Here is a 17,873-nt window from a genome sequence, read left to right on the forward strand (position 1 = left end):
TCTATTTATTTCTGAAGGTTTTCTTTTCGGTTTTACGGTGTGATTTAAGATGGTGCTAGTTGGTTTTGGTCACTTGGGTGACAGTGATACATCTGGATCGAGAGACGGATTTGAATGCGAACAATTTTGGGGATAAGGATTGTGAGAGAAATAAAGAGTTTCTTCAAAATCAATTGTTTGCCGTTTGACGGATGGTGTCTCTGTCGAGTCTAACTTAAAACTAATTTAGCAGATGAAGTCACCGGGATTATATGAGAAGAATTATTTTTCCCTACTTCAAAGTTCAAAATAATCAAAAAATATATTGTTATTTGTATACTTTTTTGTTTGTTTGCCTGATTGATAAGCAGGGGGTCTAGGTTTTTATTGTTTGGTTCTGGGGGGTCATTTTCTGTTCAGTCCAAAAGGAATGAAATCAAATTGATATCAAATTTATAGATTTCAGAATCGTAAAAGTTTAAGAAACTTCTCTGTATTAATTCTCATTGGGCACAAGTGGCTACAAAAACTGATTAGCAGCGCCAGACAGTACGCATAGATCTCATAAAACCGATATGTGAACATTTGAATATCTAATGGGTTAATTAGGAAATAAGAAAAAAGAATACGTACTATTTAGTGGAAAGCTTTTGATCATGGTCTTCTAGCTCGAAAATAGTCAGTAAGGTATAAATTGGACAAATATAGGAACGCAAACAATTGTCATTCCACAAATCAAGCCGAAGTGGGTGCCAGTTGAATGGTGGAGCAACTGTTTGGCTGTGGCGTTTGTATCCAAGGTCATTCCGTCAGAATGAATTGAGTTGTCTCAAAGCCGAAACCAATTTGTACCGAAGAACTTTCGAGTTGCAGTGCTAGGGGGTATACAGAGTTTTGTCATAATTAGTTGAAATACAAATTACATAGCAACCTCTTCTGGTATGAAGCTGATGTCTGAAAAAAAGAAATAAAATACCACTAAATCAGACAGAGTTAAGAGTTATTAAACCTGAAACAGGCACCATCTCTGGGCCATAGACTCATTTAGAGTAAAGGAGAGACCGATCGTTTTTCACTCTGCTTTGCGCCTACTGCCTACTTTATTATCCTATTCCTGCTAATAGAACGAAAACCATCTTGGCTTTGTACCGAGTTCCTCTGTTGGCCAGAATTTCAAGCAGTTTGCAATTCGCCGTATGTCGGCTTTGTACTCCTCTCTTTGGATGCCTCTCAAATGTGTGGCCCAATACAAGAAGTGGCCTGTCGAGAAAGAAAGCGCCCAAAGGAGGAGAAGAATGCCAAGAATTGTTCCAAAAAGTCCAGCAACTATGTTCAGCTCTCGGACAAGCTTTCTGTTCAATCGAAGGCAAAGGCCAACAATAAGTAATAGACCAAATAGCACGATGAAGACAAAAATTTTGCGCCTATATTTCTTGAGCTCAGGATTTCCATAGAGAATTCTGATTTGGAATAAGATGGAAGCCCCAACATAGATTTCCTGATAATAAGTGTTGACGTTTGCACACCAGACTTCCTTGAATTTGTGGACATCTACCAACAACTGGCCAATTCCCTTTGAAATACCTTCATGATCTTTTATTTCGCAGAATTCCTTGGCAGAATAGAAAGTTTTGACTTCTCTTGAACAAAACCTCATTAGTTCATCACTCCACTTCTGAGGTTTAATCACAAATTCGAGATCTCCATCTCTCAAATGCTTCAAACCGTCAATTAAATTGCGTTCTATCGGGCACTCGAACTGTGAATGATGAGAAATTAAATTATCCTTGATTTTTTGCATTCGCCAGTCGAGAAGATATACGGTGCGTTGATCAAGAGTGTGATCCCTCTTGATGCTCTCCGTCGCCTCTGCAACTAGTTTAGTGCTACGTTCTTTAAAATTCCGGTGTCTCTGAGATTTTTCAAATGATTTTATCTGAAAATTATCATTTGGTGCGCTTTCAACGACTGAAACGTGGCTTTGTCGGACTTCAGTCGTTGTACCTTGCATTGTCAAATTGCTCATTTCAACGGGGCCCGAGACATTGTGGGAATTGTCTTCGCTTTGTGTACTATTCATTTTGTAGTAGAGTGCTCAAACTATGAATCAGGTGTAATTTAAATTAAGTTTAAGCATAAAATAGTCCTTCCCCGATTAGACATCGTCTCGGGTTCGGAGTATGCTTCGCAAACAATCACATTTCAATAGCCCAAGGAATGACCTGGAGTTTATTTATGCCAAAAACTCTATTGTCATGCTTTGATGCCCTGCTATTACTGTGTAACCTCACCAATAGACTTGATGTGAGTTGGCTGCAAATTGAAGTTGATACTGCAGACAATACTACACATGGTACCAATTGCTTCTTTAGAAGTTTGAAGGATCAATAATAAAGAAAGAGCAGCTTTGAAATTGAAGAGCATAAAAAATGACCGAGAATTCAATGAATTGCAATATTCGCAACGGCAGTGCCACGCCATGCTTATAGAAAGGCCAAGCACTTGAGCAATCACAAGTCTGGCGTCAGATCTGCCGCAGGAATTTCGAGCCAAAAGACTCTACATGTGTGCATTAGCCGCATCGGAGGTTATAATTTACACAACCGTAGGTGTATTCAGAAGGTCATGCTCCTTCTCTATGGAGAATGAGAAGAACAGACCATCCTCATTGAAACCTCAAATGCAGCACTCTTTTTTTTTCCTTTGCCGAAAATGATTAGCTTGAAATGTGAGATTTGTTTTCCTGGACTCATACCTCACCATATCCATATCCTTCTGATGGCCCATTGTAGCTACACACACATATCCAAAGAACACTTCCAAGAAAATCTGAAGACATAATCACAACGCTACCGCAAAGACAAAAAAAAACCAACGGACCCCTTCAAAAAAATAAAAAATCTATTCACAAAGAAGCACTCCCTCCAAACCTCCAAACCACCAGCCAGCCTGTCTCCACATTTCATGACCTACACACACCCTCATCTCCAGCAAACCTTATCTAATACGACCTAATTTACTCTCAATTCCATCGTTGTCCCTCCAAAATGGCCAACAGCATATCCTCGGAACCCGTCCGGGCCCCTTCGCCGCAACGTGATGGTCTGGTGGTGCGCAAAGTGTCGCGAGCACTGGGTCTTCTGTCTCAACTGGCCAAGAAGCCAAATTGGTTCGTGCGCCTGTTCAGAGCTGTTTTTGGGTACAGAAAGACCACTCTCACGTTCTTGGTATTGGTCACATTGCTTAGTACCGTTTTAGTATCGTATTTCGACAATTCTTTGGAGTATTCAGTAGATATGCCCAGATCAGAAAGAGAGAAGGCAACCTTAGACTATTCGTGGTCGGTGCTACAGGAAATAGGTAGAAACGAACATACGTATACGTCTAAACACAACGACGAGGTCCATGACTATTTGGAGCTGCAGATCAAGAGCTTGGTCAAGGCAGTTCCCTACGCAGAGTATGATAATGACTTGAACTACACCAATAATCTCATGTTCCAAGTCAAGTACCTCAGCTACGACTCAGTGTCTTACTATGAGAGTAACAATCTTCTTGTGCGTGTCAATGGTCTGGACTCAACATTGCCAGCGCTCTTGTTGAGCTCCCACTTCGACTCGGTGCCTACTTCCTACGGCATTACCGATGATGGCATGGGTGTAGCATCCATGATGGGAGTGCTTCGCCAATTGTGTAGTAAGGATTCGAAACAGCCCCGGAGAACCATCATTTTCAATTTCAATAATAATGAGGAATTTGGTCTCTATGGCGCTAAGGCCTTCCTTTCACACCCTTGGGCAAAACAGGTCAAGTACTTCTTGAACTTGGAGGGAACTGGCGCAGGCGGCAAAGCTGTACTCTTCCGTGGAACCGACTATGGCATCGTCAATCACTTCTCCTCGGTGCGGTACCCTTATGCCAACTCTTTTTTCCAACAAGGCTTCAACAATCACTTGATTGCAAGTGAAACCGACTATGCTGTCTACAAAGACATTGGTAACCTTCGTGGTCTTGATTTGGCCTTTTTCAAGCCTCGTGATATTTACCACACCGCAGGCGACAGCATCAAGAATACCAATGCTCGCTCATTGTGGCACATGTTATCCAGCACCTTGGACTTCACTAAGCACATTTCCGCTGCTAAGATTGATTTGGATGGCGAGGACTCGGATGCAAGCAAAGACTTTGCTTCGTACTTTTCATTTATGAACTTGTTCTTCTCTGTGCCCATTTCGCAAGTTGTGATTATCAACATCGTGTTCTTGGTTGTCGTACCAATCGTCATCCTTTTCCTCTTGACGGTGGTCGTGCATTACAAGAAGGGCTGGGATGTGAATCTTCTCAATGTAGTGAAGTTCCCATTGTCGTTCTTAATCTCGCTGACTTTGTTGAGCTTTGGAACAGATGTTGTCTTGGTTCCCTTTAATCCATTCGTAGCCAACAACTCTGTCGAAATGTTGATTTTAGCTTTATTCTCTGTCTTCATGCTTTTGAACTATTGCTTCTTGAACTTGTTCAATCTTGTCTTTAAACCATTCAAGGGTCACCAACACGATGAGAAACTCGTGTTGTTGTTGGAGAGTACCTTGTTGTCATGGATCGTTGTTCTCTGGTCCACTGTTAAACTCGCTCACAACAGAATAGGCGACGACCATACAGGCGAGGGCCTTCTAGTTATCTTGTTTGGAGCACAAGCTGTGGCCTCTATATTTGGTTTAATCGGATGGAGTTTTCAAAGATCAAAGCGCTCCAAGCCCTCTCGCAGTGGCAACAATGCGGATTATCTGCCATTGTTGGGATCCTCGTCCAGCGCTCAATATGGTGCACACGACAACACTTCCATCGAGGACTGTTCCTCTCTTTCATTGCACTCGGATGACGTTGAATGCCCTACTGCTCATAAGAAGTCCTTCTCATATGATTGGTTGATCCAATTCATCGTGATGGTACCCGCATCATCTTTCATAATCTTCAACTGGGGATACCTCAGCATTGATGGAATCCACAAGTCCATTCAAGAATCGAGCCGCATGCAAGGTTTAATTTACAAGTTTATTCAGCTATTCGTCGCTGCTTGGGCTTTGCCATTTATCCCATTCGTTTTTAAATTGAACCGTAGCATCGTGTTCATCTTCATTGCTCTTGCAATTTCAGGTCTCTTAATCGTGGGCACGAAAACCCCTTTCGATACCTCCAATCCACTTAAACTCCGGTTCTTGCAAACCATCGAAATCGGCTCCAACTCAGTGCAGAATCTCATCACTGTTAGCGGTAGACTGTCGGATCTCACTAAGGAAATTCTATCAGACATACCATCCATAAAAAAGAGTGAACACAAAGTTAAAGAGCAAGAAGTGGGGGATGGCATGCTGATCTACTCATGGAACTCGACATTAACTCCTCATGTTGTCCCGGGAGTCGACTCTGTTAAGGACTATTTGCAAGTGGAAGTTTTGAAGAACTCGTCCTCTTCATCAGACGCACCTTTTGGTCTCTTGACAGGAGAACTTCGTATCACTGCTCCAAAAAACCGGAATTGTAAGCTAGCTTTCAAAAACTCACATAACTCCGTGAAAATATCCTCCGAGAACCCAGAAGAGAATTCTCCAGTGAGAACCGCAATTGTGTACAACAGCAAAAAGCCCACCAACGAGACGTATATGTCCTCAGGAGGAATTCCAGAGGGCTTCTCCAAGGACCACAATGGCAACTATTTGTTCAAAAGCTCCAAGGGAATTAGAGAATTGCAGTTGAATAAACTCGACTGGGACGCTCCATATCATCTTTCGATGCAATGGGTTCCTGAGATTGTTGAGTCTTCTACTGCTCTGTCTCGCATTAATGTCCTCAAACTCGGGATTAATATCGAGTGTTATTGGAGCGAGTTGGGTTCTGTTTCTGATGGAAAGAAGAATGACTTCTCTGTGTTCGAAACAGTGCCAGCCTACGAAGAGTTGTTGCATTACAGTCCAAACTTTGTCTCCTGGAGCAATCGCGACCGAGGAGTCGTTTCAGTGAAGCGTTACATCGAGATTTAAGGATTGAGTTAGAAGAGGAGCCATGCTATATACTGGATATATATTTAATACGGAATACTTATACATTGAGAATCTTCTAGGCGTCGACTTTGGAAAAAGAAAAACCAGGAACAGTTCATTCTGTGTAACAAAAAGAAAAATGAATGCGATTTCTGTGGATCGAACACAGGACCTCCAGATCTTCAGTCTGACGCTCTCCCAACTGAGCTAAAACCGCTTAGAACCCATGCCGGGACTCGAACCCGGAATCTTTTGATTAGAAGTCAAATGCGCTAACCATTACGCCACACAGGCGGTTCTTGACACTGAAAAATGGTACATTTATATATTCAACTAAACAGATATTAGTTTATTTCAATCTTAGAAATTTGCGCAATAAACTTTTGTTGCATGAATTTGAACATTCTGCTGATGTTCAGATGAACGAAGGATCAGTTCAATACCACGAGAGTGCAAATCAGGTTTGAGAAGAACATTAATAAAAAAAATGTTAAATTGTCAATAAAAATCCATTGTCGTGGAGTGTTTCCGTCTCAAGAAACTGTCTCCAACCATAGATGTTGGCTGCTTGCTTCAAATCAATGCAGTTTAAATTTGAGGGACACGAACAACCATCACAGAAAATTCTACGAAAAGAATAGGAAACTCCTGTTCTCCACTTTAATTCCCGTGTGTCTCTTAATTCCACAAATCCCATTATGACTCAGATCTTCCCGAAACCAAGTCTCATTAGTGAGAGAAGCACAAAAAAGACATTAAATATCAATCTAAGCTCAAATACTCAAAATAAAAAACGTCACTAACGTCAATTATTTTTTCTTTTAAACTGGAGGGTTGGCCGAGTGGTCTAAGGCGGATGACTTAAGATCATTTGGACGTTTGTCCGCGCGAGTTCGAACCTCGCATCCTTCATTATTTTTTTGTGCTAAAGGCAGCCCCACTCCAGTTGACGAATTTAAAGTATCTATTAATATGTCAGACATCATCAAACGTCGTTTGGTTATGAGGCTTGGTTGCGAGATCCAATCCAATCCGTGGTATGCAGATTGCTGTGGCTAGGTTGCTAGATATGACGTATGTGGCCAATGCCAATTGCGATTTCCAAACAGTTTAAATAGCCTTCAATTAGACCCCTCGTTTTGTTTCTTCATTATTTTTACAGTTTGAGTCGTTCGCACAGTACCACTTAAACCCAAACCTGAAACGTCTATCTGCAAGAGCTCCAAACCGCTTCTTTCAGATTACAGAACTACTCAAGTACAGAAACACATACCATGTCTACCCCACACAAATTATTTTACAAGGGTTCCAGCGCTGACTTCGTCATTTTCGTCGAATCGCCTGAAATCCTTGCCAAGTACCACAAGGGTGAAAACATTCCTTTGATCGACATTGTTTCCATTTACAAGGTGTTTGTCAACAGACAAGGTGGTGTTGAAGGTAAATTGGATGAGGCCTCCAAGGAAGAATTGCAAAATGAGTTTGGTCCAAAGGCAAAGGCTGACGACGCTATCCGTGCCATTTTGGAGGCCGGCGCTGACAAGTCTGGCGTTGGTGCCATTAAAAGTGATGATCCTTACAGAGGAGAGTAAAATGATTGATGAAAAATGCATGCTGACGAGAGAACTTGTTAGTGATAGTTTACATTACTGAGTAGTGTAATTCACGATAACACAACGGCACATTGTAGAACTGGGATTTCAAGCTGAGGTTTTGAGTAGAAATTATCTCATGACTTCAAACTAATAGATAGTATTCCCATGAAGACTTTTTTGTTCGATCTTCCTTTTATAAGGAATGGTACGAGCCAGAAGAACCCATCACTCCAATCAACATTTTCCGTCATTAATTGATTAACTTTTTTTTTTAAAAAATAGCAAGGTTTATAAACATTCAATTTGCTTCTTTATTTTTTCATCCAAGGGATATCCGTTTTTCGCCTTCGATATCGATAAAGAAGCATAGTCAATTGAACGACAAATAGCCCAGTTAATAAAAGAAACGACCTGGAAAATATTGACAGAATACCCTCGAATTCTCAAATTACTATCTTCTTGTCCTTTCCTACTCTTTTTCTCCCCTTCTCCACACTTACTCTTCCTACTTCCCACACTATGAGTTCAAGAGCACTCAGAAGATTAGAACGAAGCAAAGGTTTGACGCCCGAGGTGGAGCTACAGGAAACAGATACGTATGAAGTACCTGCTGCCAAAAAAGCCAACGCTTTTGCACTCTTCAATGGCTCCGAAGAGTCCGAACAAGATGGTTCGGATTCAGAGCCCGAAATCGAGCCTGTTGTTGAGAAAAAAGAATTGCCAATTGAATCATCGAAAAGAAATTCGAAGAAGTCTAAGAAATCTGTGAAATCTCCGACAGATCTGGGAGATGATGACGATCTAGACAAGTATTTGGAGGAAGTCAGGAAAAGAGACCAGGAAAAGCTCGCAAAAAGCTCCAAAGTGGCTGTGAATGACGAAGAAGATGACGACCAAGAAGAAGATCCGGAATTGCCTTTCACAGAAACTGACCCGCCTATTGCATATACTGATGCTAACTACTTATACTTCACTACGGAAAGACTCAAGAAGTGCATGCACCTCTTGTCGGTGGGACTGGTGAAGAATTTGGATCCGGACACCGAGCTCAAAAACTTGTTTGGAAATTTGTCCATAGAAACGATTGAGGATGCTAACTCCACTACCTCCCTTGCCACATCTCCCGAGGTCTTGGCTCAATTCAAGAAGTTGGCTCGTCTTACCCGAGGCTGGGGCGGAAAAGATCACCGGAGTGTCCCCGGAACATCGAGGAAATTGCTTCTCACCCGAATCAAAGATGATTGGTTGCCCACAGCACAGAAGATGCTTCTGATGGAGGACTTCACCACACAAGAAGCTGTGGAAACAAAGTACTACAAGGAAGAGGACGCAGAATTCTATATCATTGAGCTGAAGGTAAAGAAGGAAGAGAAATTGGGAATCAAGTACTTTCAATTTTCTAAACCATTGAACATCCAAGACAGAGTAGCCAACACTCGCTTCTATGCATCGGTAGTGATAACCCCTAATCCAGATGAATTGATGAAGCTTCTACAGTCGTACCCATACCATGTTGAGAATTTACTACAAGTTGCCATGGTCATGTTGAGACAGGGAAATAACAAGGCCACCAGCAATGCATTGGTTGAAAAGGCTTTATTTGTATTTGATAGAAGTTTTGGAAAGCGCTTCCATGAGCTCTTGCAAAACGGTCTGACAGAGCTCATCCGTCTTCCATACGAGCGCTTCATGAACAGACAGTTTTACTTGTCATTGTTCAGAGTAATTGTAGGACTTGGAGAGCGCTCGACCTTCTTCACGGCTTTGAGCTACTGTAAGTTTCTTTTGGCATTGTCTCCAGCGGAAGATCCCTTGGGTGTACGGTACTTCATCGACCACTATGCCATTTTGAGTGAGGAGTACAAATACCTCGTCGATTTTGTCGATTCTCCGTTGACACAGGTCTACAAGCAATGGCTTACACCAGGCTTGGCTTTCTCAAAGGTTCTCGCCTTATTAAGATTGAAGAGGCAAGAAGATGCCACAGCTGCATTGAAACAGGCAGTGGAGTCTCATCCATTTTGCGCCTGCGAGTTGTTGCAGCGTGTGGCAATAGCCGGGCACCTGTCATTAAAACTGTCCGATTTCGCTGCTTCTGAGACGATAGCATTGGCAGCTGAAACATATTTGGTACGCGCATCGCTTCTTTGGAAGGAGCCAAGTGAAATTGAATTTCTTCACAAGGAAACGATGAAACTTCTTGAACAGAAACTGGCCAACAAATCATGGCTTCTGAAATGGTTGGGACTGAAGCAAGAAGATAAAAGAGATGCAGAAATCCCAGTCAATTTGCTACGCTTTGTCCTCTTGTCGGGTGAGAATAAGGTGTTAGCTAAAGTTCCACATAAGGTCTTTGACATGGAGGAGACAAACGAGTATGATATTTTACCTCCAAAGGACAATTCCATTCAGTATGATGTCTTCAACGGAGAGAGCAAGCGCTCCATCACAGACCACCTTTTAAACTATATGGATCACAATCTACTCGGTGCCATTGTTACTCAAGGCACTTCACAATTTGAGGATTTTTTGGATGCACCACAAGATGGAAACGAGGGAATTGAGAATTAGAACGTGTATTTCTAGAAAGCAGCGGTTGCAATCAAACGATGATACTGTAGATGTAGCTTTGTAGGGATCAAGGAGTTAATTTAAAGAATATTGTAGTTTATTACACAGAAGTAACTTCACGCTGAGAGAAGAAGATTTCCCGGTTGCGGCCATATCAAGTGGAAAATACTGTTTCCCGTCCGATCAACGTTAGTCAAGCCACTTAGAGCCACACTGAGTAATGCAGTGGGAGACCATGTGTGAAATTGTGGTGCTGCAATCTTTTTTTACATTCCCGGGTCTTTTCAGATCATATTTGAAAAACCAAATTGGCTGACTTTGCTCAGGCGCCGGATAACATGAGTACAGAAAAGGGGGCACAATTCGAGATTGTCTTCGAATAATAATTTTAAGAAATTAAATGCTTTTTACCAACTAATCAGTCATTGTAAAATCATGATTTCTTAATTTATGACCCTTAGCCGAAACTCGGAACTCTCTAGAGGAAAGCGAACGGGATTATGAGCACAAAAAAACCATCGATCGATTCCAGACAAAAATGCATAAAGTGAGCAGGAAGTATTGCAAAGAAAATTAATGGATATTTAACCAATACGCAATACTTCTTTCAATTCACATCGCCCATGGACCGCCAAACAAACGAACACAGACACTTTTCGATCTCAAAAAAATATCCAAAAATATAAGCACCTCCACTCTACGTTCTTCAAAAATCTCTGTTTTGCTTTTCATTTCCATTGCTCTTCTCGTGTACCCATCCTTTTCTTCTTCTTCTCTACTGCACTATAGTCGCATTTTAAACTGCCTACTATTTACTAGTCCCACTATATAGCACCACTTGTCCCACCACAATCCTACCACCGATGATCGCAATCGATCTCAATTTCGCCGACATACAATGGCAATACCACATCCTGACGACATTTTTCGTCGGGGTTATACTCCCGCTCCTCTACTATCTTTATCAGCGGTATTTCACCTCCACACCAAACAAGTACAATAAGCTCGAGGCTGCGATAAAATTGGATTACGCCATTCCTGACGAGGCCAAGCCCCACTGGAAGGGCCGCAGACTCCATCCTCCGCACGTTACTGTGAGAACTGCCGAAGATCGGGCCAGTATTCAGAGTTACTGTCCTGCAACAACCCAGTATTTGGGAACTTTTGCATGTACAACACGAGAACAGATGGACTTGCAGATAGAGAAGGCTGCCTTTGCACAGAAGAGCTGGAAAGAGTCGTCGTTTGCGGTCCGGAAACAGCTTTTGCGTACGCTAGCTCAGTTCATATTGGACAACCAACAAGACATTGCGCGGGTCGCGTGCCGCGATAGTGGCAAAACAAAGCTCGACGCATCTATGGGCGAGATTATGGTCACGCTTGAGAAATTGAATTGGACCATTGCTCACGGAGAACGGGCATTAAGACCCAGTACCCGAAGCGGACCATCGTCGCTCTTAATGGGCCTCATGAAGAATGCAGAGGTGCGGTATGAGCCCTTGGGTGTAGTTTCGGCGATCGTGTCGTGGAATTACCCATTGCATAATCTTCTAGGTCCCATAATTCTGGCCTTGTTCAGTGGTAATGCCATCGTAGTTAAATGTTCCGAGCAGGTGGTGTGGTCCTCGGCTTGGTTCGTGGGAATGGTTCATGCTGCTCTCCGTAGACTAGAAATATGTGAGGACTTAGTCCAGTTGGTGTACTGTTTTCCAGAGGATGCCGACTACTTCACTGCTCATCCTGGCTTGCAACACATCACATTCATTGGCTCGAAGCCAGTTGCACATAAGGTTTTGCAGAGCGCCTCCAAGGAACTCACTCCGTGTGTTATTGAGTTGGGTGGTAAAGATTCCGTTATCGTTATGGACGATGTATCTGATTTAAAGGCCTTGTCATCCATTCTTATGAGAGGAACATTTCAAAGTGCGGGCCAGAACTGTATTGGTATTGAGCGCGTGATATGCGTGGCCAATGTCTATGACTCCTTGGTTGAAATCCTTAACGAACGAGTAGGCAAGCTCCGACTTGGTTCTGACATCGATCAACTGGACGAGATCGACATGGGCGCCATGATATCAGATAACCGTTTCGACGAGATCGAGCGTTTGGTCCAGGATGCAGTTGCCAAAGGTGCTCGTTTGTTGCATGGCGGCAAGAGATACCTGCACCCCAATTACCCCCAGGGCCACTACTTCGAGCCCACATTATTAGTAGATGTCAATTCTACCATGGATATTGCAAACCAAGAGGTGTTTGGTCCTGTGCTCACAGTGATGAAAGCTGGCGACGTGGATGAAGCGGTGAAGATCTCCAACAGCTGCGAGTATGGTCTCGGAAATTCTGTCTTTGGAGCCAACTTCCAAAGATGCAATGACGTTGCAAACCAATTGGAGAGCGGCAATGTCGCCATCAACGACTTTGCAACGTTTTACGTCTGCCAGCTTCCATTTGGTGGATGTAAGAAATCCGGGTTCGGTAAGTTTGGAGGAGAAGAGGGGTTGACAGGGCTCTGCAACAGCAAGTCCGTCGTGATGGACAAGCCACTTTTGCGTGCATTTGGCGTCAAAACTGCCATCCCACCACCCATCGACTATCCAATTGCTGACGATAAGAGGGCCTGGGGCTTTGTCAGCAGTCTCAACACAGCCAGTTACGACAATCGGATCTGGAAGGTGATGAAGTCATTTAAAAAATTGGCCAAGGGCGGCGCCTAGTAATAGACACTGTAATATAGAAATTGAATGAAGACAAGTACTGCTCTGATTCTCAGAATCGATTGTCACCTCATTCTGAATTGGAAGCTTCATCTCAGTCAGAATCAGCCTGTTCAGTAACCTATAAAGGACTGTCACTAGAATATTGAATTGAAAATATTGGGATAAACTCTCAATTTCAAAGGCACATCAAATGACATGGTCGCAATTTCGATGCTAAGACAATACAGAGACCGACTCGGGCCAAATGCGCCAGTCAACATCCCGCTACCTGTCTAGTTTGCCTGACCGAGATATGAATAGTGCTAGCAACTTTCGAGTTTATACGGCAACAATTTCAAGTCTTTTAATTAGACTCATAAGTGAGAAAACAGATCAACAAAGATAGATGAAGAAGCATGTTCCATCAATATCACCGGAAGCGACTTGATCCTAGTCTAAAACAGTTCTAATCGGGAGCTTTGTTGGAACCGAGCGGTCAAGATATTCTTGGATCTCGAATGAGTTTTGTGGTGTTCATTCTTTGCTTCAATCAGTTCTTGCAATCCCTCTGAAGCAAGAATGAAACCGGGACTCAAAAGATTTAAAGCTCGTTAACCTTTCAGAATACCCAGTTTCAAAAAGCAGCATTTCGGGCCTTAAACGGAATGGAATTTCTGTACACGGAAGGCCCCCCGAGCGACTTATCTAGATATGCTGCAACGCATTGTTGCTAGAGTGACCGTTCATGTTTAATGATCTGTTTACTCGGTTAATACTTTAGCTTGAAAACCTGTATTATTTGCTCTATAAAATCGACTATACTTAGTCATACTTATAGCCAGATCTGGTCACTAGGTTAGGTCAGATCTTTAGGCAAGCTTACGAACCCCAGCTCTCGTTCTCGTAAAAGCATCATCGGGTCGTCTGAGTCTTATCGACGGGCTGTATTAGCGGTCCGACGCTGACTCGCCCTATCGTCGTTATCCAGAGCATCTCATTCGATGTGCCTTATCTTACGTTCAATAATCCCAGAATATCATTCGATCTCTTCTCATCCTAGCGTTAACAGCTATCTCGATATTCTTTTTTCGGTATTCTAGCCGAATTACTCTATGAGATATCTAAAAAGTGTCTTCTTGGTAAATCAGAAGGAAAATGTACAATCGAATAATAACAAGTCCCGAGCTATAATGCACGAGAGCAGTGATTCTTAGCGACAGTTCACTTTCTTTGAGTAAATACGCAACAACAGCCTCACATATTACTGTCCAACGAAGATGAGTCAACACTGCCTTTCGAAACAGGCGTTCACATGAATCTTTGTATTTGTAAGTATACTCTCCATGAATCACCACTTAAAGGATTTATTTATTATTATTTTTTTTTTTTTTTCAATAAGTACGTATTCCTTCACACTCTTTTTATGATATACTTGCAACTTCTCCAATACTTCCGCTTTCTCAAAAACCACTGACGTTTCAGACGCTTCCAAGGTTTTGGAGACGTATACCCTCCAAATAGTTGTCGCCGGGTTACCGTCCGGTAAAGAAATACCAGACGCAGAATGAACCAAGAGGGAGGATAACTTGGAAGGAATCTTGGTGCACGAGCCAAATTAGGTACCAATCCATTGATCGCCCGGTAGTTTTGCACTGTTTTCATGAGCTTCACTTTGGGGTGGTATAAGAGATGCTGTTTCTTAATTCGATCCCAATCTTTGGAGTGTCTAAATCTCCTTAAAAATTTTATGATTGCATGATGGTCAAGAGTTGTGCCTGCAGCGGCACCACCTGCAACGGCTATACCAGGATTTGTCGAGGAAGCTACAGCGCCAGCAATCAATGTAGAGGTAGCCATGAGTCTGAACGTGTAGCGAATCTTACAAAAGTAATAGAGCCTATCATTTTCAAGAATGCGTACCAATCGATCCACCCAGTTCAAGAGTATTTCACCCTCCAAATCAATCCCATTTTTTAAAGCTCTCCAAATTTCAAATGCAGAATCCAATATGAATCCTAGTGAGCAGCCTTTTCGAATATTCTTTTGTCCTGATCTCAAGTCCTTTGTGATTTGAAAAATCATTATTCTATATTCCTCAAATGTGGCTGATTTCAATTTCGTGAACTGATCATCAATCGAGGAGATCAATACTCCAGTCTTCGAAGCACCCTTAATACACTTTAAGCTTTTCTCGCTAAACTCCCGGAACTTGCGATTGTATTCGATGGCAAAGAGTGATACTTCGTTCACAGCTTTTTTTAACGCCTTCCCATATGAAGTGATTTTTCTATCCTTCAAGTGCCAATTTGCAAGGACAATTTGCAGATCTATTCTCGCGATGGCAGAAGACTTCCGAAATCGAATTTGATTGAGATTCAGAACAAAAACACGATCGATGGCGTCTTCAGAAAGAGGTGTAACAAACTTCAGCTGAGATGGATTGTAGTACTTGTCCACGCCAGTTGGACAATGATTGATCTCTTGTAAAGCGGGAACTGGTCTGGCTTGAAAAATATATTTGAAATTATCTTTCAGCTTTCTCCAAAGGAACGGAAACAGTTGGAAGTGCACTGGATGAAATAACCAAACAATTTTGAGGCCCCTCTCAGATTTAAGCTCTGCAAATAGTTCTTGTACTTTATAGTGCTCGATTTCCAGGGGCTTGTTGCCAGTCTTGGCTTCGCATATAGAATAAAGTATTGCTTCCGCCCGGTTATCACAGAAATAAAGTTCCATCAAAAATTTCTGAAACTTCGACGCGGAGGGAGGATTGAAGAGCTCTTCAAAAATAGGGAGAAGGGTAGCATCCTCAAAAGCTTTGAGAAACAAATTGTTCTCAGTGCACGAGAAAGCTCTGTCAGATGAAGCGTGCTTGCCATGAATGAGGTCCAAACCATTGAACCGTTTGATAGCTGCCATCAACAAGGTCACGAGTTTCCTCTTTTTTTGATCAGACAGAGTGTTGCGAGCCACTCTCAACAAAGCTTGGCCATGAGCCGTCTTGAAGTGATTGAGAAGTAGCACGACTTCCTCTTCAACAGGATCTTGTTCAGGAATCGCAATGAAGCTTTCGATTATCCTCTTCGACAGATCAACAAATCTAGCTGCCAAAGGTAATTCCGGATCATTTAAGATGGTATTATCTAGGTGTGACGAGAGCATTTTCAATTTGCCCCAATTCCGATTTTTGAGTGCAGACTCCATAAATCTTTCGCCGCTTGATTGAGTAAGAACAGCTACGATCGGTGCTGCGTCGAATCTCAATTCGGATGATTTGTCCTCTTTGACGATTCGTTCAAATAAAATAGTGGCTTGACTGAGCAGGATGCGTCGTTGTTCTTCAATACGCACGGCCACCTGAGCAGGAGCGGGAACATCCTGAGCTCCACCAGGAGCAGGAAGTACCTGAGCTCCACGAAGAGGGAGGCCAGCTCGAACTGCTTGAAGAACTGCTTGAAGAGCTGCTTGAAGAGCTGCTTGAGCTCCATCAGGATTGTGAGCATCATGTTGTTCATCAAGGCCTGCTTGACGAACTGCTGGAGCTCCATCAGGATCGTGAGCATCATGTTGTTCATCAAGGCCTGCTTGACGAACTGCTGGAGCTCCATCAGGATCGTGAGCATCATGTTGTTCATCAAGGCCTGCTTGACGACCTCCTTGAGCTCCATCAGGATCGTGAGCGTCCTGTTGTTCATCAAGGCCTGCTTGACGACCTCCTTGAGCTTGACGACCTCCTTGAGCTTGACGACCTCCTTGAGCTTGACGACCTCCTTGAGCTTGACGACCTCCTTGAGCTTGACGACCTCCCTGAGCTCGAGTAGGAGCACGGAAAAGTCGAATTGTTTGGCCACCTGCTTGTCGAACTCTTGGAGCTTCATCAGGATCGTGAGCATCATGTTGTTCATCAAGGCCTGCTTGACGACCTCCCTGAGCTCGACGACCTCCTTGAGCTTGACGACCTCCTTGAGCTTGACGACCTCCCTGAGCTCGAGTAGGAGCACGGAAAAGTCGAATTGTTTGGCCACCTGCTTGTCGAACTCCTGGAGCTTCATCAGGATCGTGAGCATCCTGTTGTTCATCAAGACCTACTTGACGACCTCCTTGAGCTTCAACAGGAGGGGGGCCAGCTGGAACTGCTTGAAGTCCCGCTTGACGACCTGCTGGAGCTCCATCAGGATCGTGAGCATCCTGTTGTCCATCAAGACCTGCTTGACGAACTCCTGGAGCTCCATCAGAATCGTGAGCATCCTGTTGTTCATCAAAACCTGCCTGAGCTCTACCGGGAGCGAGCCCAGCTGGATTTTCATCGAGAACATTCTCTCTATCCAAAGATACAATCATTGCTATCAATCCGGCCGCCCACCGACGGTCTCCATCAAGGAGATCACGGACCTTGTTAACTCTGGCTTCAACCACTGATGTGTTACCAGCTTCATGGGTGATATCAAGGGAGAATTTGGCCAAAATTCGCATGAACGACTCACTGAGAATAGGTATTTCATCGCCAGCGCGATGATTGCTATCTTGAGATTCATCAGCAGTAGCTCTAGCTCCAGCGCTATTGCCAGGTTCCTCAATTCTCCTGCCAGAGGTCTCACGAAATGCTAGCAACACTTCTTCATTGAACAGCGGATTGTTCACCATCGCGTCAGCAATGCAGTAAAGCTTCACTTTTATCCTCAAAGATCCCGCGCTGCATGGCCGAATGCGCCGAGGAGGATGGGTGAGGGGGAATTGCATTTTTACTCTGTTGTTTCACAAAAGCGACCTCCAATAATACGATGAATACGACTGGAGAAAGACAGAGAAACGAGGGTGTAAACTAGAAAATTGATTCTTTAATCTAAGTTATGGGAATTGAAGGTTGACGCTAAAATTCTCGTAACTTAAGGAAAAGAGAAGTTGTTGGGGAGTCTGAAACAGAGAATGGCTGCAAAACTAATATGTGCAAGACCTAGTTCATAGTGCGTGATTTCGAACGAACGAGAGTATGC

The 17,873-nt window shown here is 43.2% G+C and overlaps 6 protein-coding genes and 3 non-coding genes across 9 annotated transcripts; 5 read left to right on the plus strand and 4 right to left on the minus strand.

Annotated features, from left to right (window-relative positions):
• Positions 1-1,096: 1,096 nt before the first annotated feature.
• On the minus strand, positions 1,097-2,059 carry PUMCH_002841 (uncharacterized protein; the record flags this gene model as incomplete). The annotated part of the gene is made up of 1 exon (XM_063021836.1): positions 1,097-2,059. One exon carries the CDS (start codon positions 2,057-2,059, stop codon positions 1,097-1,099), a length of 963 nt encoding a protein of 320 aa, XP_062877906.1.
• Positions 2,060-3,026: 967 nt separating this feature from the next.
• On the plus strand, positions 3,027-6,017 carry PUMCH_002842 (uncharacterized protein; the record flags this gene model as incomplete). Its single annotated transcript, XM_063021837.1, has 1 exon — positions 3,027-6,017. One exon carries the CDS (start codon positions 3,027-3,029, stop codon positions 6,015-6,017), a length of 2,991 nt encoding a protein of 996 aa, XP_062877907.1.
• Positions 6,018-6,161: 144 nt separating this feature from the next.
• On the minus strand, positions 6,162-6,234 carry PUMCH_002843. Its single transcript has one exon. It is a non-coding gene; the product is annotated as a tRNA-Phe (tRNA).
• A 4-nt stretch (positions 6,235-6,238) lies between these two features.
• Positions 6,239-6,311, minus strand: PUMCH_002844. Its single transcript has one exon. It is a non-coding gene; the product is annotated as a tRNA-Arg (tRNA).
• Positions 6,312-6,845: 534 nt separating this feature from the next.
• On the plus strand, positions 6,846-6,929 carry PUMCH_002845. The gene has a single exon. It is a non-coding gene; the product is annotated as a tRNA-Leu (tRNA).
• Positions 6,930-7,291: 362 nt separating this feature from the next.
• PUMCH_002846 (uncharacterized protein) lies at positions 7,292-7,609 on the plus strand (the record flags this gene model as incomplete). The annotated part of the gene is made up of 1 exon (XM_063021838.1): positions 7,292-7,609. The coding sequence occupies one exon, from the start codon at positions 7,292-7,294 to the stop codon at positions 7,607-7,609; it is 318 nt and encodes a 105-aa protein (XP_062877908.1).
• Positions 7,610-8,131: 522 nt separating this feature from the next.
• On the plus strand, positions 8,132-10,183 carry PUMCH_002847 (uncharacterized protein; the record flags this gene model as incomplete). The annotated part of the gene is made up of 1 exon (XM_063021839.1): positions 8,132-10,183. The coding sequence occupies one exon, from the start codon at positions 8,132-8,134 to the stop codon at positions 10,181-10,183; it is 2,052 nt and encodes a 683-aa protein (XP_062877909.1).
• Positions 10,184-11,046: 863 nt separating this feature from the next.
• Positions 11,047-12,897, plus strand: PUMCH_002848 (uncharacterized protein; the record flags this gene model as incomplete). The annotated part of the gene is made up of 1 exon (XM_063021840.1): positions 11,047-12,897. The coding sequence occupies one exon, from the start codon at positions 11,047-11,049 to the stop codon at positions 12,895-12,897; it is 1,851 nt and encodes a 616-aa protein (XP_062877910.1).
• Positions 12,898-14,289: 1,392 nt separating this feature from the next.
• PUMCH_002849 (uncharacterized protein) lies at positions 14,290-17,619 on the minus strand (the record flags this gene model as incomplete). The annotated part of the gene is made up of 1 exon (XM_063021841.1): positions 14,290-17,619. One exon carries the CDS (start codon positions 17,617-17,619, stop codon positions 14,290-14,292), a length of 3,330 nt encoding a protein of 1,109 aa, XP_062877911.1.
• Between the last annotated feature and the right edge of the window lie 254 nt (positions 17,620-17,873).

The sequence above is a fragment of the Australozyma saopauloensis genome, chromosome 3, assembly GCF_035610405.1.
Source record: "Australozyma saopauloensis chromosome 3, complete sequence".
NCBI lineage: Eukaryota > Fungi > Ascomycota > Pichiomycetes > Serinales > Metschnikowiaceae > Australozyma > Australozyma saopauloensis.